A 27,864-nucleotide genomic window follows, 5' to 3' on the forward strand; every position below is an offset into this window, starting at 1 on the left:
CCAAGGCCCTTAGGTGGGAAGGGTTGACTTGTCCAGGATCTGCCAAACTTGCAGGCTAAGTAATGTTCAGTTCTTGAGGGGGAGTCTGTGAGGCCGGTGATGATGTGAGTCCATTCAAGGCCTAATTAGGAGTAAGGTTTGATAAGTGGTGGTGGGTCTAAGGGGTTCAGGTGTTACAGGGGTGGGATGGTCAGTTTGGGATAGGGTGAGCTCGGTGTTAGAACAGATGTTAGTGGGCGGCACGGTGGCACAGTGGTTAGCACTGCTGCCTCACAGCGCCAGAGACCCGGGTTTAATTCCCGCCTCAGGCGACTGACTGTGTGGAGTTTGCACGTTCTCCCCGTGTCTGTGTGGGTTTCCTCCGGGTGCTCCGGTTTCCTCCCACAGTCCAAAGATGTGCAGGTCAGGTGAATTGGCCATGCTAAATTGCCTGTAGTGTTAGGTAAGGGGTAAATGTAGGGGTATGGGTGGGTTGCGCTTCGGCGGGTCTGTGTGGACTTGTTGGGCCAAAGGGCCTGTTTCCACACTGTAAGTAATCTGATCTAATCCAGATCAGGAGATAGGGGCTAGTGGTGATGTAAAGGACATTCGTGAATCAGATGGGTTTTTCCATGGCCATCATTAGACATTTAATTTCCAGATTTTCATTTAAATTCAAATTTAAATTCACCATCTGCCATGACCCTAGAACATCATCTGGCTGTCTGAATTAATAATTTAGTGATAATACCACTCGGCCATCAGTTCCTATTAATCTTAATCATTACTGTTAATCTTAAATGGAGATGAGTCCCTCCAAATTCCCTCAAGTTTTAAAGAATTCTTGGAGGGTTCCAGGTTCAGGGGAATTGGCCATTGGAATTTTACATTTCCCAGACAATTTCCACAGAGTCAGTTGCTTCAAGAATTCCTCATGTTCTTGATGTACAACTCCCATTCTGGGCTGCAGAAATGACTGTGTCCATCAGAACGTTCACTCTGAGACAATTTTGACCATCATGCCTCCACATTTACGCAACAGTGCAACATGCTACAGTCACTTAGCTAATGTTTTTATTGTTAAATATCCAAACTTCAAACTGATTGTTTCACATTTTTCCCAGTCCCAAGTAATCCTTCAACATACACAGCTGGAATATTGGAGTTTTAAAGAGGTAATTCCACAGAATGGGAATCTTTGTGCCTAGAAGCTCGAACTGGAGCACAGGTCATTCATCCCTGGAAATTCATATTGACATTTATGTTCCACAAGTATAACATTCAGATCACTATTGTCACTCTCTTGTTTCTGTCTTCCTCCATCTTTTTCTTCATTCTCCCATCTGAAATAACTGCACAGAGGCTGGTATCCTGTCACCAAGTCACCTTTGATTTATTTGTGCACAGTATACTGGCTGTCACCAGCCAGCTCAGAGTCAGTCCCTGAAGTGGAATCCCCTGTTTATATCTGTCAGCCAGAGCTCTCTGGCCCAGGTTAATATCCCTAATAAAGGATCTCATGGTATGGAAATTACTTTGGCAGTTGTGTTGTAAGCATGCCTGGGGATCATATTACAGGGCTCCAGTAGCAGATAATGATAGTGAATTGTGATAGGTTAATTGAATCATTGGTAGATGAGCGAATGCTGAAGACAATGGTGCTGTAATGTGATAGGTTAAGTGTAATATAGGGAACCAGTGTGGCAGACAATGATTAGTGTAGAAAGACAAAGCAAGATGGCTTGATTGTCTATGCTAATATTATCCGATAAGCACGGGACCAACAATTGTGTAAACTGCAGATGAACAAAATGAATCTTGGCAGTCTGCAAAAATATTTTGCTGGCTGCCACAGCTTTGATTTTGCAAGATTGAAGTTTAATTTTGTGAAGGATTTTCTGCGTCTCTTGGTAATTTTTTATATAACATTGAGTGATTCTTCCACAACAATGGTCGGTAGATCCACCTGGTTCCAGTCACTACATTACACTATCCAATCTAATTGTCAACGTTAACATCATTTCCAGATCAGTCACCAATCTTAGAAATGAATTTCACAGCCTCACAATTTGTGAAGAAATTTCTCTTGCTCACTCTTCTAGATCTCTTACGTAAATTTAATCTACTTGGCTCTCAATCTAGATTCCTCAGTTGCTGGAACCAGTCTGCTTTCTACCCTAACCTATCATTTCAAGATGTGAAACCCACTCCACATTGTATCTAGAATCTATATTCTTTAAAATCCCAATCTTTCAAATAATCCAATTAAAAAAGGCTTCTTTGTAATTGATTTCTTACTGTAATTTCATGCACAATTTACTGCTTAAAAGCTAATTATACATTGCCAAATTATAACAAAACACCACCTATGACCTAGTTCATCTGGAAAGTTTAATATACATGGGAGACTTTATGGTTATGGCATTTCCTATAATGCTGTAATAAGGGCCTTGTATAAATAAATTGTGGAAATGTGTTCTGAGCTGTCTGATCGTTTGTTTTGATAGTCTGAACTATCTTTGATTTACAACATACTGCAAAGTATCTTTAACTAATTTGGAATTGTCTGATTATTAAAAGTGTACGGGTAAAATCACCATAGTCCCAGAGGAGGAGAGACAACTGGTGGGGCTTTAACTTGAGAGTCAGCACACTTCAGGCAAGGGGAGAGGATAACCATGAGGTCCTTCATGGTGTCCGATTTGGGAATTGAACCCACGCTGTTGGCGTTGCTATGCATTACAAACCAGCCATCAAAATTAGCTGACCCTATTACTGCTGGGAATAAATGTTGTGTGGGTTGGGCACTAATGCCTCACTTCTGGTGCTGTATATATATCTAAAGTGGAATGATGGGATTAACATTATCTTTGGCACCATGTAAGAGAAAGGAAATGTGAAATGGATACTGGGCAGACTCCATTTCATTCTTTCACAGTCAAAATAACCCTACCTCAACTTGATGCTAAACCAGTAATCCCATTCAAAGATGTCAAAGGATAGCTAGAATTGGAAATCGAAAAGTCACACTGAGGCAGTGAGGAGTTCTTTTTTGAGATTAGGATAATATCCTGTCTTCAAGAATGCAATATCTGACCTTTTTCTGATACTAATGGTGATTGTTACCAAGAATATTTTTCCTTCAAATAAAGCAAATTTCACACAAGTCATTTTTTTTATATAGTCTTGACGAACATCTTAAATGGAATAAATTGAGATTGAGGGTAGGTTTGACTTTAAATTGGCATTTTAAGAAACAAATTTTGTCTTTTTACAATAAGAATTTTCAAATAACTGAAGGAACCCTTGTTTGATAAATTTGCAGGGTTTCTGTCTGTTAAATCAAAGGAGATTTAACTTGGAAGCAGTGAGATCCTGACAAGGTTGAACATGGGGAAAATCAATGAACAAATAAATGCCTTTAGCCCCTGTTCACTTTGATGACTCTGAAAGCATTTATTGAGTGGTGCAATATATTTTAACTATGTTAACTGCTGCCTTCCTGCACATTTACTGTATTGAAGATTTTGCCATTATTTTTTTCTGTAAGTGCAAATCTGCCAATGCTTCAGAAGGTGTTTACTGAGCTCTGATAAATATTATTGTTCTCAAAGCTAAAAGCAGTAGGCCTTGTGAAATCATCCATCTCAGCTTTACCTATATTAATTATATTGAATGGGTCATAATTTTACAGGTTTTTCATGGTGACTCATATTCAAAAGCCTTTTTCTTACCATAGCATAAAATCAAATTGAAGAATTAGATTGCCCTTGGTTGTTAACCTGCATATTCCATTTGTTTGCTTTCAGTCTGAGACCCTTCAAACAAAAATACTGACTCAACCTGATGGTATCTTTATGAAGAACAGTATGCTACCACCATTGTGCTTCTTGTTACCACTTAACATCAACTTCATGATTTAACTGATAGATAATTGGGTACTTTTGTATTCATTGCCAGATCAGAAAGGTTAGAAAGGCCATGTGGCGTGTTTAAAACACTCCAGATCCACAAAATGTACTTGTTCGGGGCCAGCTAACTAACTTATGCATCCTAAAACCATTTATGTCTGTATGGGCAAATTGGGACCTTGGATTGGAAATGTTGCAGCCATTTTAGAGCTGCATTCATCCAGGCAAGCAGAAAGTATTCTATCACACTGTTGACATGTGCATTGCAGATATTAGACAGGCTTTGGGAAGTCATGAGGTGAATTACTCTCAGCCAAATTCCTTCTGATCTGGTCTTGTAGCCACAGTATTGGTATGGCTGATCCAGTTAAGTTCCACGTCAACATTAATATTCAGAATGTAGATGGTTTGGGTTTGAGTCATGGTACTACCATTTAACCATCAAGGTGAGATGGTTAGATTCTCTCTTATTGGATGTGGTCATTGTCTCAAATGAATGTTGCCACTTGTCAGGTCAAGCCCGAATGTTATACAGATCTTGTTACATATTGACATGAGCAGTTTTGGTATCTAAGAAGATGGTATGTAGTTATTGAGGGAGAGACAAAAAATATTTTGAAGGAACTGGATTAAACTTTTGGAAAAAAAAGACATTTGGAAAGATCTTTGGTGGGAGTAATGGGGTTAAAGAGACAGCCTTCTGTGCCAACATTTCTATAATTCTAAGAAATTGGTCCATTATCTCATCTGAGCTCTGGGATTGGTTTTTGATTTGATTTGATTTATTCAGGTCACGTGTACTGAGATACAGTGAAAAGTATTATGTTGCATGCTAACCAGACAAATCATACCTTATGTAGGTACATCAAGGTAATAGAACAGAATGCAGAATATAGAGTTACAGCTACAGAGAAAGATAAACTTTAATACATGAGAGGTCTGTTCAAATATCTGTTAACAGCAAGGAAGAAGCTGTTCTGAAATTGGTTGGTACATATTTTCAAAATTTTGTATCTTCTACCTGATGGAAGAGGGTGGAAGCAGGTATAACCAGGGTGGGAAAGGTCTTTGATTATTATGGCTGCTTTCCTGAGGTAGTGGGAAGTATAGATGAAGTCAATAGAAGGAAGGCTACTTTTCATGATGGACTGGGTTATATTTATAAGTCTCTGCAATTTCTTGTGGTCTTCAGCAGAGCAATTGCCATACCAAGCTGTGATGCATCCAGATATAATGCCTTCTATGGTGCATCTAGAAAAATTGAGAAGAGTCACCATGGTCATACTGAGTTTCCTGCTACTGAGAAAGGAGAGGCATTGGTGTACTTTCTTGATATAGATGGATCAGGATAGATCATTGTTAATATTTATGACCATCTTCTCCTCAGCACTTTTGATACAGACAGGGGCATGTCCTCCATTCCACTTCCTGAAGTCGATGACCAGAACCTGCATTGTGCTGACATTGAGGGAAAGATTACACCATGTTAATAAGCTCTTTATCTCTTGCCTGTAATCTGTCTCATTGTTTAGGATCTGACCTTCTGCGGTGCTCTCATCAGCAAATTTGTAGATGGAGTTAGAACTGAATTTGGCCACATAATTGCGAGTGTATAAGGAGCATATTAAGGGTTTTGTATTTTGCCTTTATGGGGCACCGGTTTTGAGGAATATTGTGGAGGAGGTATTGTTGCCTATCCTCACTGATTGCAGTCTGCAGGTCAGGAATTCAGAAAAGATTTACCAGGATGCTGCTGGGAATAGAAGGTTTGAGTTATTGAGAGAGAGGCTGGGATTTTTTTCACTGGAGCATTGGAGGTTGAGGGGTGACCATATAGCGGTTTATAAAATCATAAGGGGTAATGATAAGCTGAATGGCAAATGTCTTTTCCCAATGGTAGGGGATTTCAAGACTAGGGATGTATTTTTAAAGTGAGAGGCAAAAGATTTAAAAAGGACACGAGAGGCAAAGTTTTTAAAATGTGAGTGCTTTGAACGAACTTCCAGAGGAAGTGGTAGATGACAGGACAGTTACAACACTTAAAAGACATTTGGATAAATACATGAATAAGAAATGTTTTGAGGGATATAGACCAATGCACAGGTGAGACTAGTTTAGTTTGGAATTATGGTCAACATGGACTGGTTGGACCAAAGGGTCTGTTTCTGTACTGTATGACTCTATTAGTCAAGGATCCAGTTGCAGAAGGGAGAGCAGAATCCTGGGTTTCAGAGATTGGAGATGAATTTTGTTGAAATTATGATGTTGAAAGCGGAGCTAAAGTCAATGAATGTGAGCCTGACGTAGGTGTCCTTGTTATCCAGAAGTTCCAGGAATGAGCATGGAGCCAGGGAGATGGTGTCTGCTATAGACCTGTTGTGATGGGAGGTGAATTGTAGCAGATTGAGGTAGTCGAGGAGGCTGGGGTTGATGCCATTGCTAATCTCTTGGAGAACCTCATAATGATGGATGTCAGAGCCACTGGGCAGCAGTCATTCAGGCCTGTTGCCTGATTGTTATTTGGATCCGGGATGAAATTGACCTTTTTGAAGCAGGTGGGAACCTCCCTGTAGTGTTTTGAATGAGGTCAGACAGGTCAATCTCACAGCATATGAATTCCCTGATGAAGGCTGATAACCTTGTCCAATCAGGGAATCCTGGCTGACAGAGATGAACAGGAGTGTCAGGGATTCTGCTCCAACTAGGAGCAGTCTCTGGATCAGTGTCATGTACTATGCACATGTAAATACAGGATTAGTGGTGCTGGAAGAGCACAGCAGTTCAGGCAGCATCCAATGAGCAGCGAAATCGACGTTTTGGGCAAAAGCCCTTCATCAGGAATAGACTTGGTAATGGGATGCAGGTCTTCATGTTGTAATATGGAGAGGTTGTCCATATTAGAGGAGGAAGTGCTGGATGTCTTGAAGTGCACATGTGAATAAATCCCCAGGACCTGATCAAGTGTACCCTAGAACTCTGTGGGAAGCTAAGGAAGTGATTGCTGGGCCACTCGCTGAGATATTTTTATCATTGACAGTCACAGGTGAGGTGCTGGAAGACTAGAGGTTGGCGAATGTAGTGCCACTCCTTAAGCAAGGTGATAATGTCAAGCCAGGGAACAATAGACTGCTGAGCCTGACGTTGGTGGTGGGCAAGTTGATGGATGGAATCCTGAGGGACAGGATATACATGTATTTGAAAAGGGAAGGACTGATTAGGGATGTTCAACATGGCTTTGTGCATGGGAAACCATGTCTGACAAACTTGATTGAGCTTTTTGAAGAAGTAACAAAAAGGATTGATGAGGGCAGAGCTGTAGATGTGATCTTTGTGGACTTCAGTCAGGCATTCGACAAGGTTCCTCATGGGAGATTGGCTAGCAAGGTTAGATCTCATGGAATACAGGGAGAACTAGCCACTTGGATACAGAACTGGCTCAAAGGTAGAAGACAGAGGGTGGTGGTGGTGGAGGGTTTTTTTCAGACTGGAGGCCTGTGACCAGTGGAGTGCCACAAGGATCGGTGCTGAGTCCACTACTTTTCATCATTTATAGAAATGATTTGGATGTGAGTGTAAGAAGTACAGTTAGTAAGTTTGCAGATGACACCAAAATTAGAGGTGTAGTGGACAGCGAAGGAGGTTACCTCAGGTTACAATGGGATCTTGATCAGATGTACCAATGGGATGAGAATGGCAGATGGAGTTTAAATTAGATAAAAACGAGCTGCTGCATTTTGGGAAATCAAATCTTAGCAGGGCTTATACACCTTAACGGTAAGGTCCCTGGGAATGTTGCTGAGACCTTGGAATGCAGGTTCATAGCTCCTTGAAAGTGGAGTCCCAGGTAGATAGGATAGTAAAGAAGGCGTTTGGTATGCTTTCTTTTATTGGTCAGAGTATTGAGTACAGGGATTGGGAGGTCATGTTGCAGCTGTACAGGAATTTGGTTAGGCCGCTGTTGGAATATTGCATGCAATTCTGGTCTCCTTCCTATTGGAAAGATGTTGTGAAACCTTAAAGGGTTCAGAAAAGATTTACAAGGATGTTGCCAGGATTGGAGGATTTGAGCTATACGGAGAGGCTGAATAGGCTAGGGCTGTTTTCCCTTGAGCGTTGGAGGCTGAGGGGTGACCTTATAGAGGTTTATAAAATCATAAGGGGCAAGGATAGAATTAATTAACAAAGTCTTTTTCCTGGGGTGGGGAAGTCGAGAACTAGAGGGCATAGGTTTAGGGTGAGAGGGGAAAGATATATAAAAAAGACCCGAGGGACAACGTTTTCACGCAGAGGGTGGTACGTGTATGCAATAGCTGCCAGAGGAAGTGGTGGAGGCTAGTACAATTGCAACATTTAAAAGGGATCTGGATGGGTATATGAACAGGAAGGGTTTGGAGGGATAAGGGCCAGGTGCTGGCAGGTGGGCCTAGATTAGGTTGGGATATCTGGTCAGCATGGACAAGTTGGACCAAAGGATTTGCTGTACATCTCAATGACTCTCTGACTCTGTGTCTGCAAATACTCCCATTAGCTGGTCCATTAGGATCTTGTGGTCAAATTGCCCAGATCTCTAAATGTGTTGAAAAAGATGATGCTGTGTATCTTCCGTCTCAATACTTAAATAAACCCTTTGAGCATATTTTAAAACATACCACCAGGTGTTATGCCCTGCAGAAGATCCATTTTTGACTCCTCAACGGTTGATTTTTCCAGCAATCTCCACATATTCTCAAACTCCCGGGAATTACCAGAAATGTTTACTTGCATTCTCGATGCTTCTTCAATAGCGAACTTTACTGTGTTGCTTGCTAGAGACTAGTGTTCAGTATTACATGTGCTGCTTTTTATAAACCTATAAACCAAACTGAAAAGGAAAAGGCAGCTTGACTGTACAAATTCGCAAGAGACTAGGAAATAACATCAGTTTATTGTAGAAATGACTCCTCAGCTTCAGTAACAGACTTGAAGTGTTTTCAAACATCATTATTAGAGCACTTTTTCTCAGCCCCTTGATGGCCCCGTGCTGTTTCTCCTGAGATGTTGTGTATTTCTCTATAATGTGCATTTTGGCCAGCTCCCAAGTGAAATAATTGTAGTGAGTTGACTATATGAGTAAACTGCCACTTTTCTAAATGTGTTGACCTTCCACCTAACCCATCTGTCTGTCCACTCGAGCATGTTGCCAGTTTATGTCCTAGTCCCCAATCCCAGTAATGCCCCTTGTCAAAGCAGGACTGAGATGATACTTGACAGCACGTTTTTCAAATGTAGCTGGTGGCTGTTCACATGATTTTAACTGTTAGTGGCAGGCAGATCTGCATCACTATCCATTCTTGATGTTTTTATTATTTTGTTTGCCCAAGTGACTGTATTTTACATGGCATTTACTTTCCCGAACATTTCCTTTTATAATTGGTTTATTGTAACAATGCTTAAATTTGCTAATCGTTTCCTTAGGTTAACATTAGCCTTCCTGATCTAACGTGCAAACTTCATTGTAAACTAGCTGACTGACTTTCAGTGAGTAAAGATTTTGAAGAAATGAAACCAAACATTAGGGTTGTTCGTTTAAATGGTTGCAGCAGGGAGCACCATTGCTGCTCTTTCTTGGCATAGGTGTTCATCTTCCCCATAGACAGCAATATTCTTTACACAATGCACTCCCTGGTGTGAACACATTGTCTGTAAAATGGACAGAGTTGGATTAGAATATTTCTGTCATTTTGATTGTGTGGACCTTATAACTTGAACTGTACATGAAAATGTCTTGTTAATGAAAACTGCATGTTCTATTCATTTTCCCAGCTACTACATTCACAAAACTCTGCTTGCAAGAAAACATATTGGGATTCATTTGTATTTCCTCCAATTGCTCTCTTATTGATTAAAACTGAATGAAAATTCATTGGTCAGATATTTTATACATTTATATCTCAAATTCTGTACTCTATTGTACATTAAATGTAATCCTACAAGAGCTGACTCAAAGTGGCATTTTTGGCCTCCTGATAAATAATGAAGTTGAACAGTATGTTTGCAAAGGCAGCTATCACTATTACCACTGAGTTTGATATCTGGGGCAGGTGATATAGTGGATGTTAAATATTGATATTATTCGTTTTAATCAGTCTTCATCTCATAGTAGGTATTTGTCCCTTTTCATAATCGGTTTCATGTATTCTGGACTTTTAGCTACCAAACTGTAGCCTCAATGGATATTTGAAATCCTTTTAAAATACTCTGAGGTGATAAAGTATTATTTCCTCCTGATGATTTGTCTTTCAAGTGTCACCCTTGTTACGTTTCTGTTAGAAATCAAGCCCTGCTATTCCTGGAGTCATCACAAAAGTTAAGGATCTTAGAACACATGCAGAATTCCCCAATTTACCTGGCTTATAAATACCCATGTTGACAGAAACTCATTCAATACGAATTAATATTTATTGCCAATAGATAGATTCTAGCCACAGATAAACACTATGAATCATCAACATATAACACTAACTCCTTTTATAAACACCCCCTGTACTCATACCCAGAAAGATAGGAAAAGAAACCTGAGTGCTATGGGGCAGAGGGAAAGGCTGAAAAGGTGGTTGAGTGGTCCCTGTCCACCAGCTTTGCTGAGGTCATCCTATTCATTGAGGAGAAAGTGAGGACTGCAGATGCTGGAGATCAGAGCTGAAAATGTGTTGCTGGAAAAGCGCAGCAGGTCAGGCAGCATCCAAGGAGCAGGAGAATCGACGTTTTGGGCATGAGCCCTTCTTCAGGAATCTGAGGGAGGAAGAGAGCTTCTTCAAGGAAGGCATCCTTGCAAGAGGATTCGCAGTAGGTTAAAATCTTCTAGGAGAAAGTGAGGACTGGAGATCAGAGCTGAAAATGTGTTGCTGGAAAAGCTTGATTCCTGAAGAAGGGCTCATGCCTGAAACATCGATTCTCTTGCTCCTTGCTCGTTGGATGCTGCCTGAACTGCTGTGCTCTTCCAGCACCACTAATCCAGTAGTTGCTGTCTGACCCGCTGTGCTTTTCCAGCAACACATTTTCAGCTCTAATCCTACTGGTTTGTCAGAATTTCCTTCTCCAGGTACTTTCACTTGCTTGCAGGAGTGACAGGAAACTGATTCACACTAACAAAGTCTCTGGCTTACAGGTTAATGAAACACAGCTTACAGCAACTTCTGAGCGAAAATAAACTGGTTGACTTTCTGCAGGCTCGAGATGTTTTTAACAGCAAAGAAAAGAGTCAGTTCCAATCCTTTTGGAGATGCAATGGCTTCATCCTAATCATTCACACCCTCAAGCTATTTAGGAGCCAATCACATAGTTGTTGGCAGGCAGAAGGCCTTTGCTATTAATGTTTGTGCACATCCCTTGACTCCAGCTGGTCTGTAACTAGGCTTTTCCTACCGCTTGAAAAAAAACAGCTGTGTAAACAATACTTCCAATGAGTGTCAGGTAAAAGTGCTGCAATCCCTTCAACAATCCTTCAACTTTAAATCAGTCCTTTTTCCTCATTGCAGTCCACAATCAAAAATAAAGGAAAATAGAAGATGTTGTCTTCCCATCCTGTATTAGTTAAAGTGGAGTAATCTAACCCAATAATTGTTCTGAAGAATAATCAAAGTATTGCAACAAACAATTGAGGCTCTACTTTTTTAACCTTTAAAATATCATGCTTTATTTCTCTTCATCATCCATAAATCTACCAGCCAGCTCAATATTTAGATAAAACCTTTTTCGCAAAACTTCAGATCAGAGTACAGGAGTTGAAGGTCATGTTGTCGCTGTACAGGACATTAGTTAGACCACTGTTGGAATATTGCATGCAATTCTGGTCTCCTTCCTATGAGAAAAATGTTGTGAAACTTGAAAGGGTTCAGAAAAGATTTATAAGGATGTTGCCAGGGTCGGAGGATCTGAGCTACAGGGAGAGGCTGACTAGAACTTTCAAACAAGCACCAAGACAGGGCTTGGCTGGTGGTGAGAAGGGCTCTGCTGGTGAGATCCTTCATGCACGCCTGGACTCTGTGCCCCATTGCACGCTGCCCTCGAAGTGGCTGTTGAGGGGATGAGACTGTCACACACCACCTTCTGGAATATCCCTATGCAAAGGAGAGGACTGCAGTGGTGTTTATTGAGGTTCGTCCCGAGCAGCTCCGCGATGCGGGACTCTATGCTCTATGGCCTGTTCCCTGGGACGCACACTGAGGCAAACATCAACTGTGCCTGGAGGATCATCAGCTCGGTCAAAGATGCTCTTTGGTCTGCCTGAAACCTATTGATCTTCCAGCTGAAGGAGTTGACCCCGACTGAGGATTGCAGACTGACACATTCCAAGGTCCAGGGCTACGTGTTGAGGGGTGAGCTGAAACCTGGGGCAGCTGCCGCCAAGGCGCAGTGGGGAAAGACCACCGTGTAAGGTCTGTCTGCCAAAGAAGAACAGGGGGCCCACCCAGAAATTGGGCTCCGCTGACGCCTCAGCTAAATATCTGGATGGTCAACATGCAGACTTGTATGTACAAATGATTAAGTCCGATCTCCGTATATCAAGAAATGCAATGTACACATATGAACGGCATCACCAATTGTATAGATGTCAAATATTTTTGTGAATAAAGTATTTTTTTTTAAAAACTGGACTCACCACATAAGCATTGTGGCTACAAGAGCAGGTCAGAGACTAGGGATATTGTGGCGAGTAACTCACCACCTGACCCTGCAAGGTCTGTCCACCATCTGGAAGGCACAAGTCAGGAGTGTGATGGAATGTTCCCTGCTTACCTGGATGGGTGCAGCTCCAACAACCCTCAAGAAGCTTGACACCATCCAGGACAAAAGAACCTGCTTGATTGGCACCACATCTACAAACATTCAACTCCGTCACTAATGATGCTCAATAGCAGCAGTGTGTACTACCTACAAGATGTACTGCAGAAGTTCATCAAAGATTCTTAGATAGCACCTTCCAAACCCACGACTGTTTCCATCTAGAAGGACAAGGGCAGCAGGTACTTGGGAACACCATCACTTGCAAGTACCCTTCCAAGCCACTCACCACCCTGACTTGGAATTATACCACTATTCCTTCACAGTCGTTGAGTCAAAATCCTGGAATTCCCTCCCTACCGGCATTGTGGGTCAACACACAGCAAGTGGACTGCAGCGATTCAAGAAGGCAGCTCACCCCCACCTTCTCAACAACAAGTAGGAATGTGCTGTCAATGGCCAGCCAGCCATGCCCAAGTCCCATAAATGATTTTTAAAAAGATTTCACACCAATCTACTAGCACAAATTTAGACATCCATGAGTTACTGTGGGCCATTATCAGCAATAGAACTGTTTTCAACCAAAATGTATAAACTTCTGGCCCAACACAACATGATTCATTGAAGATTGCATGAGTGCATGTCCAGAGGCACCAGGCATAACTAAAGATGAGTGAACTCCAGAACTACCTATACCCTCCAGTCCGGCTAATTCAGAACAACATTAGCAGAGTAGTGTATAAATGTGGTGTGGCATTTTAGGCTGTGTTAAGAACTTATGAGGGAACACTTTTTTTCCTTAGTTATTTGCCAACTAAATGCTTAGTCTAGGCTGATTTTAGTATGTTAGAGTAAAAGTCTTTTCTTTAAATTGCTCGCTGAGAAACTTGTATCTATTTTCAAAAGTTATCGGTCTTCAGAGATTGACCTGATGCCTTTCTTTTGGATGATATTGCAAAGGGGGAGTGAGAGGGCTCCTGGGGTGGAGACTTCTGAAATGGCCATGCGTGAACATCAAGACTTTTCTTGGCAGGGGATGCTGTAGTTGTGATGGAATAGATAAAGAAAGAAACAAGCGAGGGTAGCGGGATAATTATTGATCATCATTAATATCACATTTTTAAGTATTAATTCCCAGCAACTTCATGAAACTCAGAGGGTTAAATGAGAGACTCCATTTTCAAAAAACTAAAGATGGATCTTTGCAAATCAGTCAGCAGGCTTTGGGCCAATTTGTATTTCATGGGTATTCCTTTCTTGCTACAATTCACTGGATGAACTGTACTAATATCGGTCTGTGTCATCCATGCATTTGTGTTTAGCAAAACCTGGCACAGTCACACGATTTAGAAAAGAGAATTGGAAGGAATCCAAGTAATTAAATTCTGGAATCAATTGTGCAGGACAAAATAGGAAACATTTGGAAATGTGACTTAATTCTATCACTTCAGTTGGGTTTACAAATGGGAAGCCATGTTAGAGAAATTCACTTAAACTTTCAGCTAGAGTAACGAAGATGTGGTTAAGGGCAAGAACACATAATGTGCTTGCATTTCTGTGAAGATTTTCTGAAGATTCTGTGGCAAAAATGAAACCAGTTTAACTTTTTGTAGGAATTACTTTAATTCCATCACAATAAATAAGTAGTTTAAAAAAGCCAAAATTAGTGTTGTAAGGACAATTCCTGTCAGTGGACAGAAAACCACTTTAGGGAGAATTAACATACAAACAACTTGAATTGTCCAGTTGCTTGAGATGATGAATAGATCCTTTTAAATTTAACTGACAATTACTTAAACCCACAAAGCAATGGCGACTATTCTGTGGTTATTTAATAAGGCTAAGCCAGTCAAAACAATGCATCAAGCCAATTTAACTTTTAGAAAGACTATTTCTAGAAAAAAAACAGACGAGACACAGTATACATGGAAAGAATTACTTGTATTGTAACATCTACAATATGATATATAATTTAGAATGAAGGTTGTCAACTATTTTTGATATCTCTTGTGTCTAATCTGTACAAGACTGGATTTTATGAGACGCATCAATCTCTGCCCCCAGATGGAAACGACTTGGGGAACTTGGGATGTCCACATCCCTGTCAGCACAGCAGTTTAATGCTGGGAATTACTGGCATGGCCAGGATGAGGCACTTAAGTCACTATAAATTTTAATTGGCCTGTGAAGTGCTTTCCTTGCCCCAAGAGTGAGCCTCCCCACTCCCCCATAAAAATCTCAGATGGGTAGTGGGGAGAGCATTAGGTGGAGGAGAGGCCCCTGGCTGGATTTTACATGCTCCTTGCCTTCAAAGCTGCTTGTCAGGGTTTGTAAAATCCAGCTGCAATTTATTAGTTCTATTTAGTACCCTTTTGTTAATTCAATTTGCTTTTAACTTGCTACTGTTTCTCTAGGTGTTATTTAGAACTCTCTTTACATGCAAGTTGCTTCAGCACGTTCCCTGGGGCTGATTAAGAGCTTTGAATCTCTGAATTGTTGATCTATAGTTCTTTACCTTTAGCAAGCTACCTTTCTCCCCATTAGCCACTAGTTTTGATTGCTATTTTAAGGCTGGGTTAGTACTACATAATTTGACAGAGCCCAGCAGGAATCTCAAATGCACATCATGTCGGTAAGATGTTCATGTTCAATAGTGCATTAACCATGAGTTATTTCTTAAAATCCATGAGTTGGCATTTTTGCATGATGTTCAAGGAGCAACTATTGAGTGTCCTTGATAAGTACGTACCTATCAGGCAGGGAGGAAAGGGTCGTGTGAGGGAGCCGTGGTTTAATAAGGAGTTGGAATCCCTTGTTAAACGGAAGAGGGCGGCCTTTGTAAAGAAGAGGCGTGAAGGTTCAATAGGGGCAATTGAGAGTTATAAGGTAGCCCGGAAGGACCTGAAGAGAGAGCTAAGAGCAGCAAGGAGGGGACATGAAAGGTCCTTAGTTGGTAGGATTAGGGAAAACCCTAAGGCTTTCTATAGGTATGTTAGGAATAAAAGAATGACTAGGGAAGGAATAGGTCCAATCAAGGATAGTAATGGGAAGTTGCGTGTGGAGGCTGAAGAGATTGGGGAGGCGCTGAATGAATACTTTTCGTCAGTATTCACTCAGGAACAGGACATTGTTGTCGATATAAATACTGAGGCACGAATAAGTAGAATGGATGGCTTTGAGATATGTAGAGAAGAGGTGTTGGAAATTCTGGCAAGGGTGAAAATAGATAAGTCCCCTGGGCCTGATGGTATTTATCCTAGGATTCTCTGGGAAGCAAGGGAGGAGATTGCAGAGCCATTGGCCTTGATTTTTGTGTCCTCTTTGTCGACAGGAGTAGTGCCAGAGGACTGGAGGCTAGCAAACGTGGTTCCCTTGTTCAAGAAGGGGAGTAGGGATAATCCTAGTAACTATAGGCCAGTGAGTCTCACTTCTGTTGTGGGCAAAGTCTTAGAGAGAATTGTAAGGGATAGGATTTATGCACATCTGGATAAGAGTGATGTGATCAAGGATAGTCAGCATGGTTTTGTGAAGGGCAGGTCGTGCCTCACAAACGTTATTGAATTCTTTGAGAAGGTGACTAAGGAGGTAGATGAGGGGAAAGCGGTAGATGTGGTATATATGGATTTTAGTAAGGCGTTTGATAAGGTCCCCCATGGTAGGCTACTGCAGAAAATACAGAGATATGGCATTGAAGGTGAGTTGGAGGTTTGGATTAGGAATTGGCTCTCTGGAAGAAGACAGAGGGTAGTAGTTGATGGCAAAGGTTCATCTTGGAGTGCCGTCACTAGCGGTGTTCCGCAAGGATCTGTTTTGGGACCATTTCTGTTTGTCATTTTTATAAATGACCTGGAGGAAGGGTTAGAAGGTTGGGTGAGCAAGTTTGCGGATGATACGAAAGTCGGAGGAGTTGTAGACAGTGAGGAAGGATATGGCAGGTTACAGCGGGATATAGAGAAGCTGCAGAGCTGGGCAGAAAGGTGGCAAATGGAGTTCAATGTAGCTAAGTGTGAAGTGATTCACTTTGGTAAGAGTAATAAAAAGATGGATTACTGGGCTAATGGTAGACTACTTGGTAGTGTGGAAGAGCAGAGGGATCTTGGTGTCCATGTACACAGATCTCTGAAAGTTGCCACCCAGGTAAATAGTGCAGTGAAGAAGGCATATGGCGTACTGGCTTTTATTGGTAGAGGAATTGAGTTCCGGAGTCCTGAGGTCATGCTGCAGTTGTATAAGACTCTGGTGCGGCCGCATCTGGAATATTGTGTGCAGTTTTGGTCGCCATACTATAGGAAGGATGTGGAGGCACTGGAACGGGTGCAGAGGAAGTTTACCAGGATGTTGCCTGGTATGGTAGGAAAATCCTATGAGGAAAGGCTGAGGCACTTGGGGTTGTTTTCATTGGAGAAAAGAAGGTTTAGGGGTGATTTGATAGAGGTGTACAAGATGATTAGGGGGTTAGATCGGGTTGACAGTGAGAACCTTTTTCCACGTATGGAGTCAGCTATTACAAGGGGGCATAGCTTTAAATTAAGGGGGGGTAGATATAGGACTGATGTTAGGGGTAGGTTCTTCACTCAGCGAGTTGTAAGTTCATGGAATGCCCTGCCAGTAGCAGTAGTGGACTCTCCCTCTTTATGGGTATTTAAGCGGGCATTGGATAGGTATATGCAGGATAGTGGCTTAGTGTAGGTTAGGGGTGCTTTGATCGGCGCAACATCGAGGGCCAAAGGGCCTGTACTGCGCTGTAATGTTCTATGTTCTATGTCTCATTTGTTTTTGTTCAGTTGTGATATGGTGCATTTATGTGACATTTTAATAACTGGGCCTGTTGTGAAGCTAATAACCATATGATCAGAGGTCACTTGTCATCATTTTCAAGAATAAACATTTCAGGTTATTCATAGGCAATCAGACTTTAGATTCTGAGCCAGCAATGCCTTAAATAATAAAGATCAGCTGCAGATTGGTAACTAGTGATAATGGAGAAAGTGAGCACTGCAGATGCTGGAGATCAGAGTTGAGAGTGTGGTGCTGGAAAAGCACAGCAGGTCAGGCAGCATCCGAGAAGGAAAATCATTCCTGATGAAGGGCTTATGCCCGAAACGTAAATTTCCTGCTTCTCGAATGCTGCCTTACCTGCTGTGCTTTTCCAGCACCACACTCTCACCTAGAGATAATGGCTCAAATAGTCACTGGCATAGCAGAGACTCGAGCTTTATATCAGAACCATATGGAATAACTGACACGAGGGAATTGCCTGGGAATTTTACAACACTAATGGACAAGTCACTTGCATCTGGAACTCTCTGAAAGTTGGAGGGTTCTGACTGACTTCAATTTAATAGGGATTCAGGAAATATTAAAACCTTAAAAACCTGCTCTCACTCCGAGTGACTGTTAAACTGATTGAAATAAAGTCATACGGAGGTCCCCAACCCCTGAGACCTCAGTTTTTTTCTCCCGTCTGAAACCTGCCCCTCCTGACCCAACCCTTCCAGCCCCACTGCCGTCTCCCTGTCAACACCTCACTGGACCTAGAACCACCACCTCTCCTCCATTCTTACCTATCTTTGCTGGAGCTAACACCCAACCCCTCTCCACCCTGGGTCCATCCCCTACCCAGATCTGACACCCTCATCTCCTCACCAGACTCGGCAGCAATCTTCACCACACCCCTGCTCCCCACTCCCCCAGCCTCCACACAATCTGAGCAAGTTTCCATCGACTATACTGGCCTGGCTAGACGTGACCAACATCACCAAGCTGACCTGATGTGACACTGCTGGTCATGACCTCCACTCTGCCCATTCTCACATTCCGATCACTTAATCTGCATCACCCTTTCTCCCCGAGTACTCCAACCCCTCAGTATTGCATAAGTGCTGTCCCTTCCATCAGCTGTGATGAAGAGTCATCTAAACTCAGTGTTAGCTTGATCTTGCTTCAAGGATAATGCCTCACCTGCAATTTCACAGCATTTTTTGTTTGCTGTCTGTAATTTCTATTGTGTTCTAATATGATCTCAGCTGATAGTACTATTGGACAAGTCAGATCCAAGGATGAAGTCTGGCCTGATAGATCTCTTATTTAAGTTAATGTGGTAGTCATTTTTTTTTAAACCCTGGTCGTATGGGCCTGCAGAATTTCTTTAACAACAGAAGTTTTTTTATACAAAGAACAAAAATAAAAGAAAAGAAACCACGTTTTCTAGATTTACAATTTTCTTTTTCCTATTTACATTCTTAAAATGTCAAGCAAAGCAAAGTTTCAATCTATTTTCGAACATCATCAGTTTACATTGATTCAAATCCAGAAAGATTATTCATCTAGATCACATATTTCCAGTCAGGAAGTTGCACAAAATAATTTTTTGACCAGGGAGACTGTCCTTTCTCTCTGTACTCTTTTTTTTTTATTAGGAGAGAAACTATATTTGCTTCTGACCACACACAGGACTATGCAAAACTAACAAAATGTTTAGTTTCTGAGTTTACTAAGCTGAATCAATTCTTATTTTGAACCAAAACAAGCTAATGGCCTTCAATCCTCATGTTTCTTGTCGTAAACAACATAGAACAAGCAATCTTCCAGGGGTTCCCTGCAAATTGACACATATAGAGGAATCTTGATTATTCTTAGGACACGGGCGGGGAGTATTTCGTTCGGTTAATCGAATTTTGGATAATCGAGTGCTGGATAACATAGTTTAGCCAAGTATCGGGACCTTGCAATCTTGCAGGATAATCCAATATGTGGATAATCAAATGCCAGATAATCGAGGTTCCTCTGTATACTAGATTGAGCCCCATTCCAGAAAGATGGTCAAAAGTGTTTTTTTAAAACACTTTAGTAAAATAACCAACCCCATGTGTCACTATTTCAAAATTCTAGCTCTTAAAAATGTTATAAATAATCTGACACTATTTTTCCCAGCTCTGTTGCAGCATTTGCTTTGTCAGATAATCCACAGCCGGTCATGCTTCAGATTAGCCACTGACTGCGATGTCATTCCTCCAACTATTTTGAGTGATTCAAATATTCTGAGGTTTACTGTTTTGTTCTTCAAGTACTTCCAACTCATTTTGAACCTTCTGGTTTCATACCCTGGTTTCTTTAAATTTGATCAAAGTTTTAGACTTTTTTGATCCTGTATACTTTCCTTCTTCATAACCTGCTCTAATAACTGTCCAGCGTTTTGATTGAGTAGTTTTTGTGGAAAAAACTATGGACTCTTCCTCTTGCTGCTTCAGTGATTATTTGGTTTCCTGTATGTCTTATTTGAGTTCTTTCACTGGACCATCAATGCTGACATTTACTTCTGAAAGGGCCATCTCCTGATTGATTGACAGCTCCTAGTGGGTACAGTGTGTCTCCACTTGTTTCTGAATGTCTACCGTTTTCTCTAGCATTACATTTGGTGTGTGAGTTGTTCCAGATCTCCCAGCATTCTTTTAATTTGAGCGATGGTACAGAGCTTGTGGTTCATCTTGCTTTTATTCTTTCCTTCCAGCTCTTCGTTCACCTTTCTTAGCTGAGTAGAGGTATAATCTAAAGACTTCATCATCTCTGAGATGATATTCTCAAATTTATCCTGTACTAGCCTTTTCCCATTTTTCTCTTCACAGCAAAGTGCTAAGATTTTATCTCCGCTAATTTAGAAGAAAGTCAGATGTTCTATTCCACTTTTTGCAAGTTATTCCTTGAATAGTCTGCTATAGTTTCTGTTGAGTCTCTGAAATCTGATTGATTTAAATGAATTGTGACTATGAGAAATTATGGCATGCTATTTCAGCAGTGTCTGTGATGTGGAACATCTGCTACGTCCAGGTGAAATGACCGTACTTGCACTCCAGCACAATTGATCCTGCACAGGAAATTCTGTGGACATTTTCATGATATTCCTTTGACTTTTCTTTGCAGAGTCGCAACATTGTTTGCACACCACATATTATCTGGTCTAATAATCAGTCTCGTGTCAGGTTGATTAACTCTGTGGGTTAGTTTATTTAAAACAGTGCAACTCAAGCTATGAATCAGGCATTACAGTAATGCAACTGATTTCTCTGCATGTAGCTTGCAAAATCTATAGCAGATTGACTGTCAGGCAGAGTCGCAACATTGTTTGCACACCACATATAAAATCCTGAAAGGTGCCTCTTAAAGGCAAAGTAAACCCAGAACAGCGATGTCATCTTTCAGATGAAATGTTAACCAATGGCCCCAATTACCTGGTCAGGTGGGTGTAAACGTTCCCATGGCATTATTTTGAAAAACAGCTGGTGGATTATTCTCAAAAACAAAAAAAAACAGAAGTTGCTGGAAAAGCTTAACTGGTCAGGCAACATCTGTGTTAATGTTTCAGGTAAAGTGACCCTTCCTCAGAACAGCTGAATTATCCTGTTTTTCTTGGCCAAAATGTATTCCTCAATCGACCTCTCACAATATTGAAATGTCGAACAGGTTATCTGGACATTAATACATTGCTGTTTTGCTGTGCACCAATTAGCAACAATTCTTACATTGTACTCGTGATAACACTTCAAAAGTAATTAACTGACTAAAGCATTTTGAAAGGTTCAGTAGATATGGGAAGTGCTGTATAAGTAAGTACAAGTTGTTTTATGTACAATTTTCCAAAATCTGTAATTTACATTTGAATGAATCAGTAAGTTCTGCTTCCACTGTCCTCTTGAGATGTTTTATCCATAGATTTATCAGGTTGCTAACTGAGGTAATGTTTTCAATATTATCAATTTGTAATTTCACTTTTTAAAAAAAAACGTTTTTGTGAAATTTGGCAGTTGGCGTGCAGGCAAATACTCTTCTTCGTTTTACATAATATATTCCTATTTTAATAACTGCATGCTCACAAATACAGTTTGACTGTACATTGATCTCACATGATCCTCTATATAGCAGCAACCATGCAGAGCAACATGCAGATTAAAAGTTGTTTTTTAAAAACTATAACTATATACATGATCAACGTGATCATGACAAATAATGTCTTAACTCTTTAAACACCATCTCCGGCCAATTTTTCGTTAACTCTAATATTGCACTATGAATGTTTGGATAGAACAATGGATGATCCCATTATCCTATTGAGATAATCAGATAAACTAAGATTTAGAGAAATTTATAATCTAATAGTAGCCTCAAGTGAAAGAATACTTTGTACTAGTTCAGAGTTTGGAGAAACTTGTGTTTGATCAGTCAGCATTAGAGTATAATGTTTTAGTTTTGAACTTTTAATACAATAGATCCAAAATCTATAAGTACACTTTTGGTATAGTTTGTTTTGTACATCTAAAACTCTAAAGCTGGGTAACTGTTTCTTTCCAGATTGCAGCCATGTACTCCACTGTGAATAAACCTGCAAAACAGTGGTCCCAAGCAGAGGCAGAACAGGAAGGTGGATATGCCAGCATCGATGAGGTGACTCCTCAACGGCGTCCATCTACAGCCAGTCATCTGTATGCATCTGTTGCTGACTATGAAAGAGAACCTAAGGTTGCAGATCAAAATCCATCTGTAAATGTGGGAGAGGAGACTGATCCAGGATATGAGCCCATCAGAGCTCTGAAAGAGGAATCTACAGACAAGGAGACTGAATCCAATGAAAATGAATCCCAGTGCACAGAAGGAGAGCATGACTACGAAAGCATCCGAGAATTGGAACAGAAACAAAATATGAACAATCCTAATGTTTAACTGCAGGTCATTTAGCACTTCTGAGACACACATTCCAGCCATTTACTTTAAAATTATTTGCCTGACATTTCTCATACTGCATATCTTATAAACAATGAGTTCAAGGAGGAAATATTTCCTACTGTTGCGCCTATACATTATTAAAAAGTGCTTTTGTCTTTGTTGAATTAGTTTTGGGGAGAGGAAGAATAATTCCTGGATGTCTAAGTCACTTGGTAATTTTCTTTTCTGAGAGTCTGTTTGTAGGAACACAGTAACCGATCAAAGAGCAGAAATAAATGGCTACAGTCAGCACAGCTGTGTTCTTTGCAAAATGCAGTAGGATGAACTTTGTACTTATATTTGGTGAACAGAAAAATAAGTATTTTCATAAATTAAAGAAGTGAGTGAACAGCAAAATAAAGTGTTCCTCTTTTAATGTATGTTCATTAGTAAATAGCAACATAGGAATACTTCTATACATAACCAAATGAAGAGAAAGTTAAAATTTAGATGATTATGTTCTAAATAAATTAGAATTAAGTGTATCATTCAAGAGGCTTACCACAGTGACTGTGTCTCATTGAGATTTTGTTCCTACTTTGTCCCTGGGAGCCATTTAGTGGGGACTATATGAACGCACCTATAGTTGGTTTCTCTAATTGGTACCAGTATCTTACTGTAACAGGAAAAACAATTATGAAGGAGTTCACTGCCTTCCATTAAGTGTAAACGTCATTTTGACTCTCCAAACAAAAAATCAAGAATATGTAGTATTGGAAAGTGAGCACAAGACAAGATGTCTTAACCTATTCATGCACCAGCAATGAAACTTCTAAACCATACTTCCAGCTCAAATAATAGAAAAGGACTAACTCCCCAGGTCAGGGCTACTCAACACAGAATATTTGTTAGGGTTGGGTAGTAAATAAAATTCTCTTCTAGATCTCAAATCCAGCTCCAGAAGCCTTTTAATTTCAGGCTTTGCCGATAAGCTTCATTAGCAAGTAAACTATTGGATCACTCGTCTGAAGAAAAACTGCATTTAAATGTTGATATATTGCAAATATTTAAAAAGAAACTCTGTCATGCTATGTGTCAGTTTGAATGTACAGATCCTCCAAACAAATTCTCACCATTATCTCCTAAAGATGTCAGTGATGCAGCTGTACTTTAATTCCATTGGAATGATATGGTCAGCCCTTGTTCAGGCTGAAATATGTAAATAGGCATGAACCCGTTGACAAACGAGTTAGACATCTTTGTATGGATCTAATTTGGTTATTCCCTGCCTAAGCTAATGCTCTGGGCGACCTGGGTTTTAAAATCCATCACAGCAGCTGACATAACTTGAATTCAGTTCTCCAATGCCAATGAAACTAGCAATTGTTGTAAAAACCCATCCAATTCACTTGTCCTTTCATCTTTACCTGGTCTGGTCAACATGCAACTCCAGAGACATAGTAATGTGGTTGACTCTAAACTGCCCTCTGAAATGCCCAGCAAGTTACTTAGTTCAAAAGTAAATATGGATGGGCAACGAATGCTGTCTTTGCCAGTGGTGCCCATATCCTATGAAGGAATAGAGAAAATAAATTGTAAAATGTTGAGGATCATCTATTGTCCTTGTGGCAGACACTCTAGCAGTTACAGCCAACCTGAAAATGCTCTATTCTGCCCTGACCATTAACCAATTCTCTATTTATGTGAATATATCACTTTACAATTCATGAACCAATTTTATAATCTTGAATACCTTTTGAAAATTCAATCTACTGTACATTTCTCTGTCTATCCTGTTAGTCACATCCTCAAAACGTACTCCAATTTGTGAAAACACTACTTCCCATACAAAAAAAACCTCTTTGACTCTGTCAGATCATACAATGGATTCTAAGTGTTTTTTTAGGATTCCATTAGATTCCAGCATTTTCCTGACTGTACTAAAGCAATGTTGGGTTACTCATTCTGACAAAATGGTAAAGTCCAGCTAGACACCAAAGTCGATATTCATCCCATTACATTGTAAAACTTGCGCAACAATGCAATAAACTGCTTACTGTAGATTGGTGCTTGCTGTGCGCAAATAGGCCCATAGGCATGAGCCTCAATATTAGGATCATATATAGAATCTTCAGTTGTTTCAATTTCAACATTTTTGAAGTCTGTATTGTAATATCTTTTTTAAACTCACAAGGGTGCCATTAGCATTGATAGCACATTTAGATATTCATACCACTGGTGGTTCTTAGAAAGTTACATTTCAGAATTGTAGATTAAATTTGTATGCTGTGACAATGTATAATGCACAATTAGGATGCACATGGAGACGTGATGTGTCAATCATTTTAGCAGAGTCCATTCTCTACTGCTGATATTGAAAATATATCTTTCAGTTGCAGAAACATATAGAGCAGTGAAAGAGCCAAGGTAGGTTGTTTGGAATAAATGATTGATTTGTTATAAAATATGTTAAAATAGATACTTGCCAGAGCACAGCAAGTAATGAAATAGAATTGATCTAATCGATTCAACTCTGTCAACGGAACTTGATGCAAGATGCCTGTAGTTTGGAAGCCTACCTACCAACTGCACCTGTTGTATTGCAGTATTTGTGAACCTCTGTTATTTATGTCAACAACAATATAAGGTACTTATTACATGAAGTTCAACAACTTTTATATTCACTTTAAAAACACTTTTGTACTTTTTAAAATTACAATATATATTGGCAAATAGTTTATTTTACTGAGGACTAAAAGGATAAATTTCTAAATCTTTTCTTTTTGTAAAATAAACAGTTTTTATTTTGTTTTACATGTTTAATAAATTCAGTGTGCATACTTAGTAAAGTAGAATGGTTTTAATTAAAGTGTTTTCAACAAACATTTTCTCAGCTGGGTAGTAAAGGGCTCCTGCATCATTTTCATTGCAGCAATGCCTCGTGGAAGTGATTTCTCATATCTGAATGTGCCCTACATCATGCCAAGCTTTTGGGAACTAAAAACTAGTGAGCATTTTTATTATATTAAGACAAAGCTTTTGTTTTGAATATTTTGTATATTACTGTTTATGCTGAAGTTCTTCATCACAAAATCTCTCCTTAATTTGAGCGAAATTTGGATCTCTGTCATCAAGACTTAGATGGAATCATGGTGATTTTTTAAATTAGGGGAAGAAACTACTGCCAAATACTAACCTCATGTCCTTGTCACTTTCCCTTCTCTGTAAATATACAGCTAACATGTATTGGAGCCTTTGTTTAGATTTACTGTCAGAAGTCTGATGATTAATAATAAAATTTGTCCCATGACTATAGCCATGGGACCATGCTATGATTCTTCAGTACAAGAAGCTGATCGTATTATTTTGATTAATTATACATTTTATTCAAGCAGGAATCAGGTTACATTGTACAGTGACCCCCCTTCTAGTTTACCTGGTCTTTTCTCTTGTTATTTACAGCCTTGATGTTATGCATTTGGTCCATGACTGTAATTTCTTGTATCAAAAGAAAATGTGGGAATTGATGGATTGTGTTCAAATGTGTGAACAATTGGTAACACTGTTAAATAAAGAAGACATTTGTTTAGGTCTATTTTTTGTAATGCACTAATTCCTTTTGATCCTCATTTGATACCTTTTAAAAGTCATATTTTCAGTACTAACTGCAAAACCTACATTGTGCTACAAAGAAGTACTACAACTGCAGTGATTTAACAAAACAAGCTTTCAGACTTGAGCAAAATAATTTTTCTTCATTGCAGTTTTAATATTCTGAGACTGTGTAGCCTGGTTCCACAGCTCCCAGCCAGGGAAAGCATGCTATCTGCATCAACCTATCTATATTTTTAAGAATTTTGTATATTTCCATGATATTGCCTCTCCTTCTATTCCATTTATATTCTATTCTATTCTATTCCAGACAATAGAGGCCCAGTCCATCCATCCCAGGAATCAGTCTGGTAGACCTGTGTTGCATTCCCTCTCTGCTTCCCAAGCCATTGTGAATCCCATTCCAAATTTAAAGAGTTTGATCCCTCAGAGTGAGGGGGATGAAGGAGAGTGCTCTTGGGTACCTGTTAGAGCGGGAGTACAGCTGTGTTGAAGCTTGGGTAGAGTTGTCTCATGACCATAGCTGCCTTTGGGGTTCCAACACCAGAATATGGGAAGGCCTACTCAGTCAGAGGTATATTCTTCCTTAGGCAAGGGGACCAGAATTGCACACGATATTCCAGCCACATCTAACCAATGTTTGATATAATTGACACTAACATTCCATTTTCTTGCTGTGCCTGCATCTTCTGGGGACTTATTCCCCGAAAGCAGTAGCCAGTTGTTGCGCAATTAATCATTGATCAAAAATGGCAAAGTTCCAAACTTGTTACAGTGTGTGACAAGCAGGCTCTGCCTATGACACATAATTTCTTCCCCAATTCTTCATGCTCCCTCTTGTCCTTCTGTCCCTGTGGCCCTGATGACCTTTCAGCCTCCTTCTCCTTTCAGTTCAGCCCTTTTATGTAATTATTCATATCCAAACTTTACCCCCCAGAGCCTGTGTCTTTGTAAATTCCCATGCTTTTGTTGGCCCTATACTGTGAGGCTGGAGTTACCATGATTTATTTGACCTTTTCGGAGTTCCTGGTCTCTTCCAAATCACTCAGATTCCACTGTACTATACACAATTATCATTTATAATTGTCATGGCTCTCTCTGAGACTCAGTACAATGAAGACAGAAATTGTCTACTTTCCCCAGGATTGCATTGGCTGACCCTTAATAAGCTCCCAGACCATTATTTACCTAACCCCCTGTCTGATTGTGGACTCCCCATCCCAGACTGACTGGGCAGGATGATCTGCTTATCTCTCCTTTATTCCTGATGAAGGGCTTTTGCCTGAAACGTCGATTTCGCTGCTCGTTGGATGCTGCCTGAACTGCTGTGCTCTTCCAGCACCACTAATCCAGAATTTGGTTTCCAGCTTCTGCAGTTATTGTTTTAACCCATTTGATCACAGCCCACCCTCCCAGACTGATGTCTCACCAGCACCCATCCTGACCTACCTGTAATCCCAAGATAACTTTGTTCTTGACCTCCGGGTCTGATTGTGGCTCGATCCACAATCTGCAAGGGTGTCTGAAAGGACCAAGCACCTGACTGTAGCTAACTCCCTGCAGTGTAAATGGTTGCAAATGTGGTTCCCTCTCGCCTCTCTAAGGAATGCTCCCCCTTTGAGTTTCACACATGGTCATTCACACCACATGAGGTTTGTCTGCTGCATAAGCTGCTAATGCAATGTAGCTCTGACAGTGACATAGCACAATACTGCCTCTCTCTCGATGCTAAAAAGCACTGCAAACCACAGACACCTGCAACTGAGCCCTAAAGACAATGTGTGCTGAGAAAGGAATGCATCTGAAACAAAACTGGCTGCCTGTAAGTCAGTGCTGACGTCAGTAAGTGTTCAGAAAGCAATGCAAAGTAGACAGTGGCTAGCAGCTTCCAAGTTAGCACTAA

The 27,864-nt window shown here is 40.3% G+C and overlaps 1 protein-coding gene across 6 annotated transcripts in view; it reads left to right on the top strand.

Moving 5' to 3' along the window:
- The window catches only part of pag1 (phosphoprotein membrane anchor with glycosphingolipid microdomains 1), a 153,449-nt gene extending 127,505 nt beyond the window's left edge, over window positions 1-25,944 (top strand). For all 6 annotated transcript variants that reach the window (XM_072571321.1, XM_072571316.1, XM_072571317.1 and 3 more), the window contains one exon: window positions 21,999-25,944. In XM_072571321.1, the coding sequence (XP_072427422.1) occupies window positions 21,999-22,367 (369 nt within the window). In that variant the 3' untranslated portion in view covers window positions 22,368-25,944. The remainder of the gene's footprint in view (window positions 1-21,998) is intronic.
- The last annotated feature ends 1,920 nt before the right edge of the window (window positions 25,945-27,864 follow it).

Source organism: Chiloscyllium punctatum, chromosome 5 (assembly GCF_047496795.1).
Source record: "Chiloscyllium punctatum isolate Juve2018m chromosome 5, sChiPun1.3, whole genome shotgun sequence".
In the NCBI taxonomy this organism is placed as follows: domain Eukaryota; kingdom Metazoa; phylum Chordata; class Chondrichthyes; order Orectolobiformes; family Hemiscylliidae; genus Chiloscyllium; species Chiloscyllium punctatum.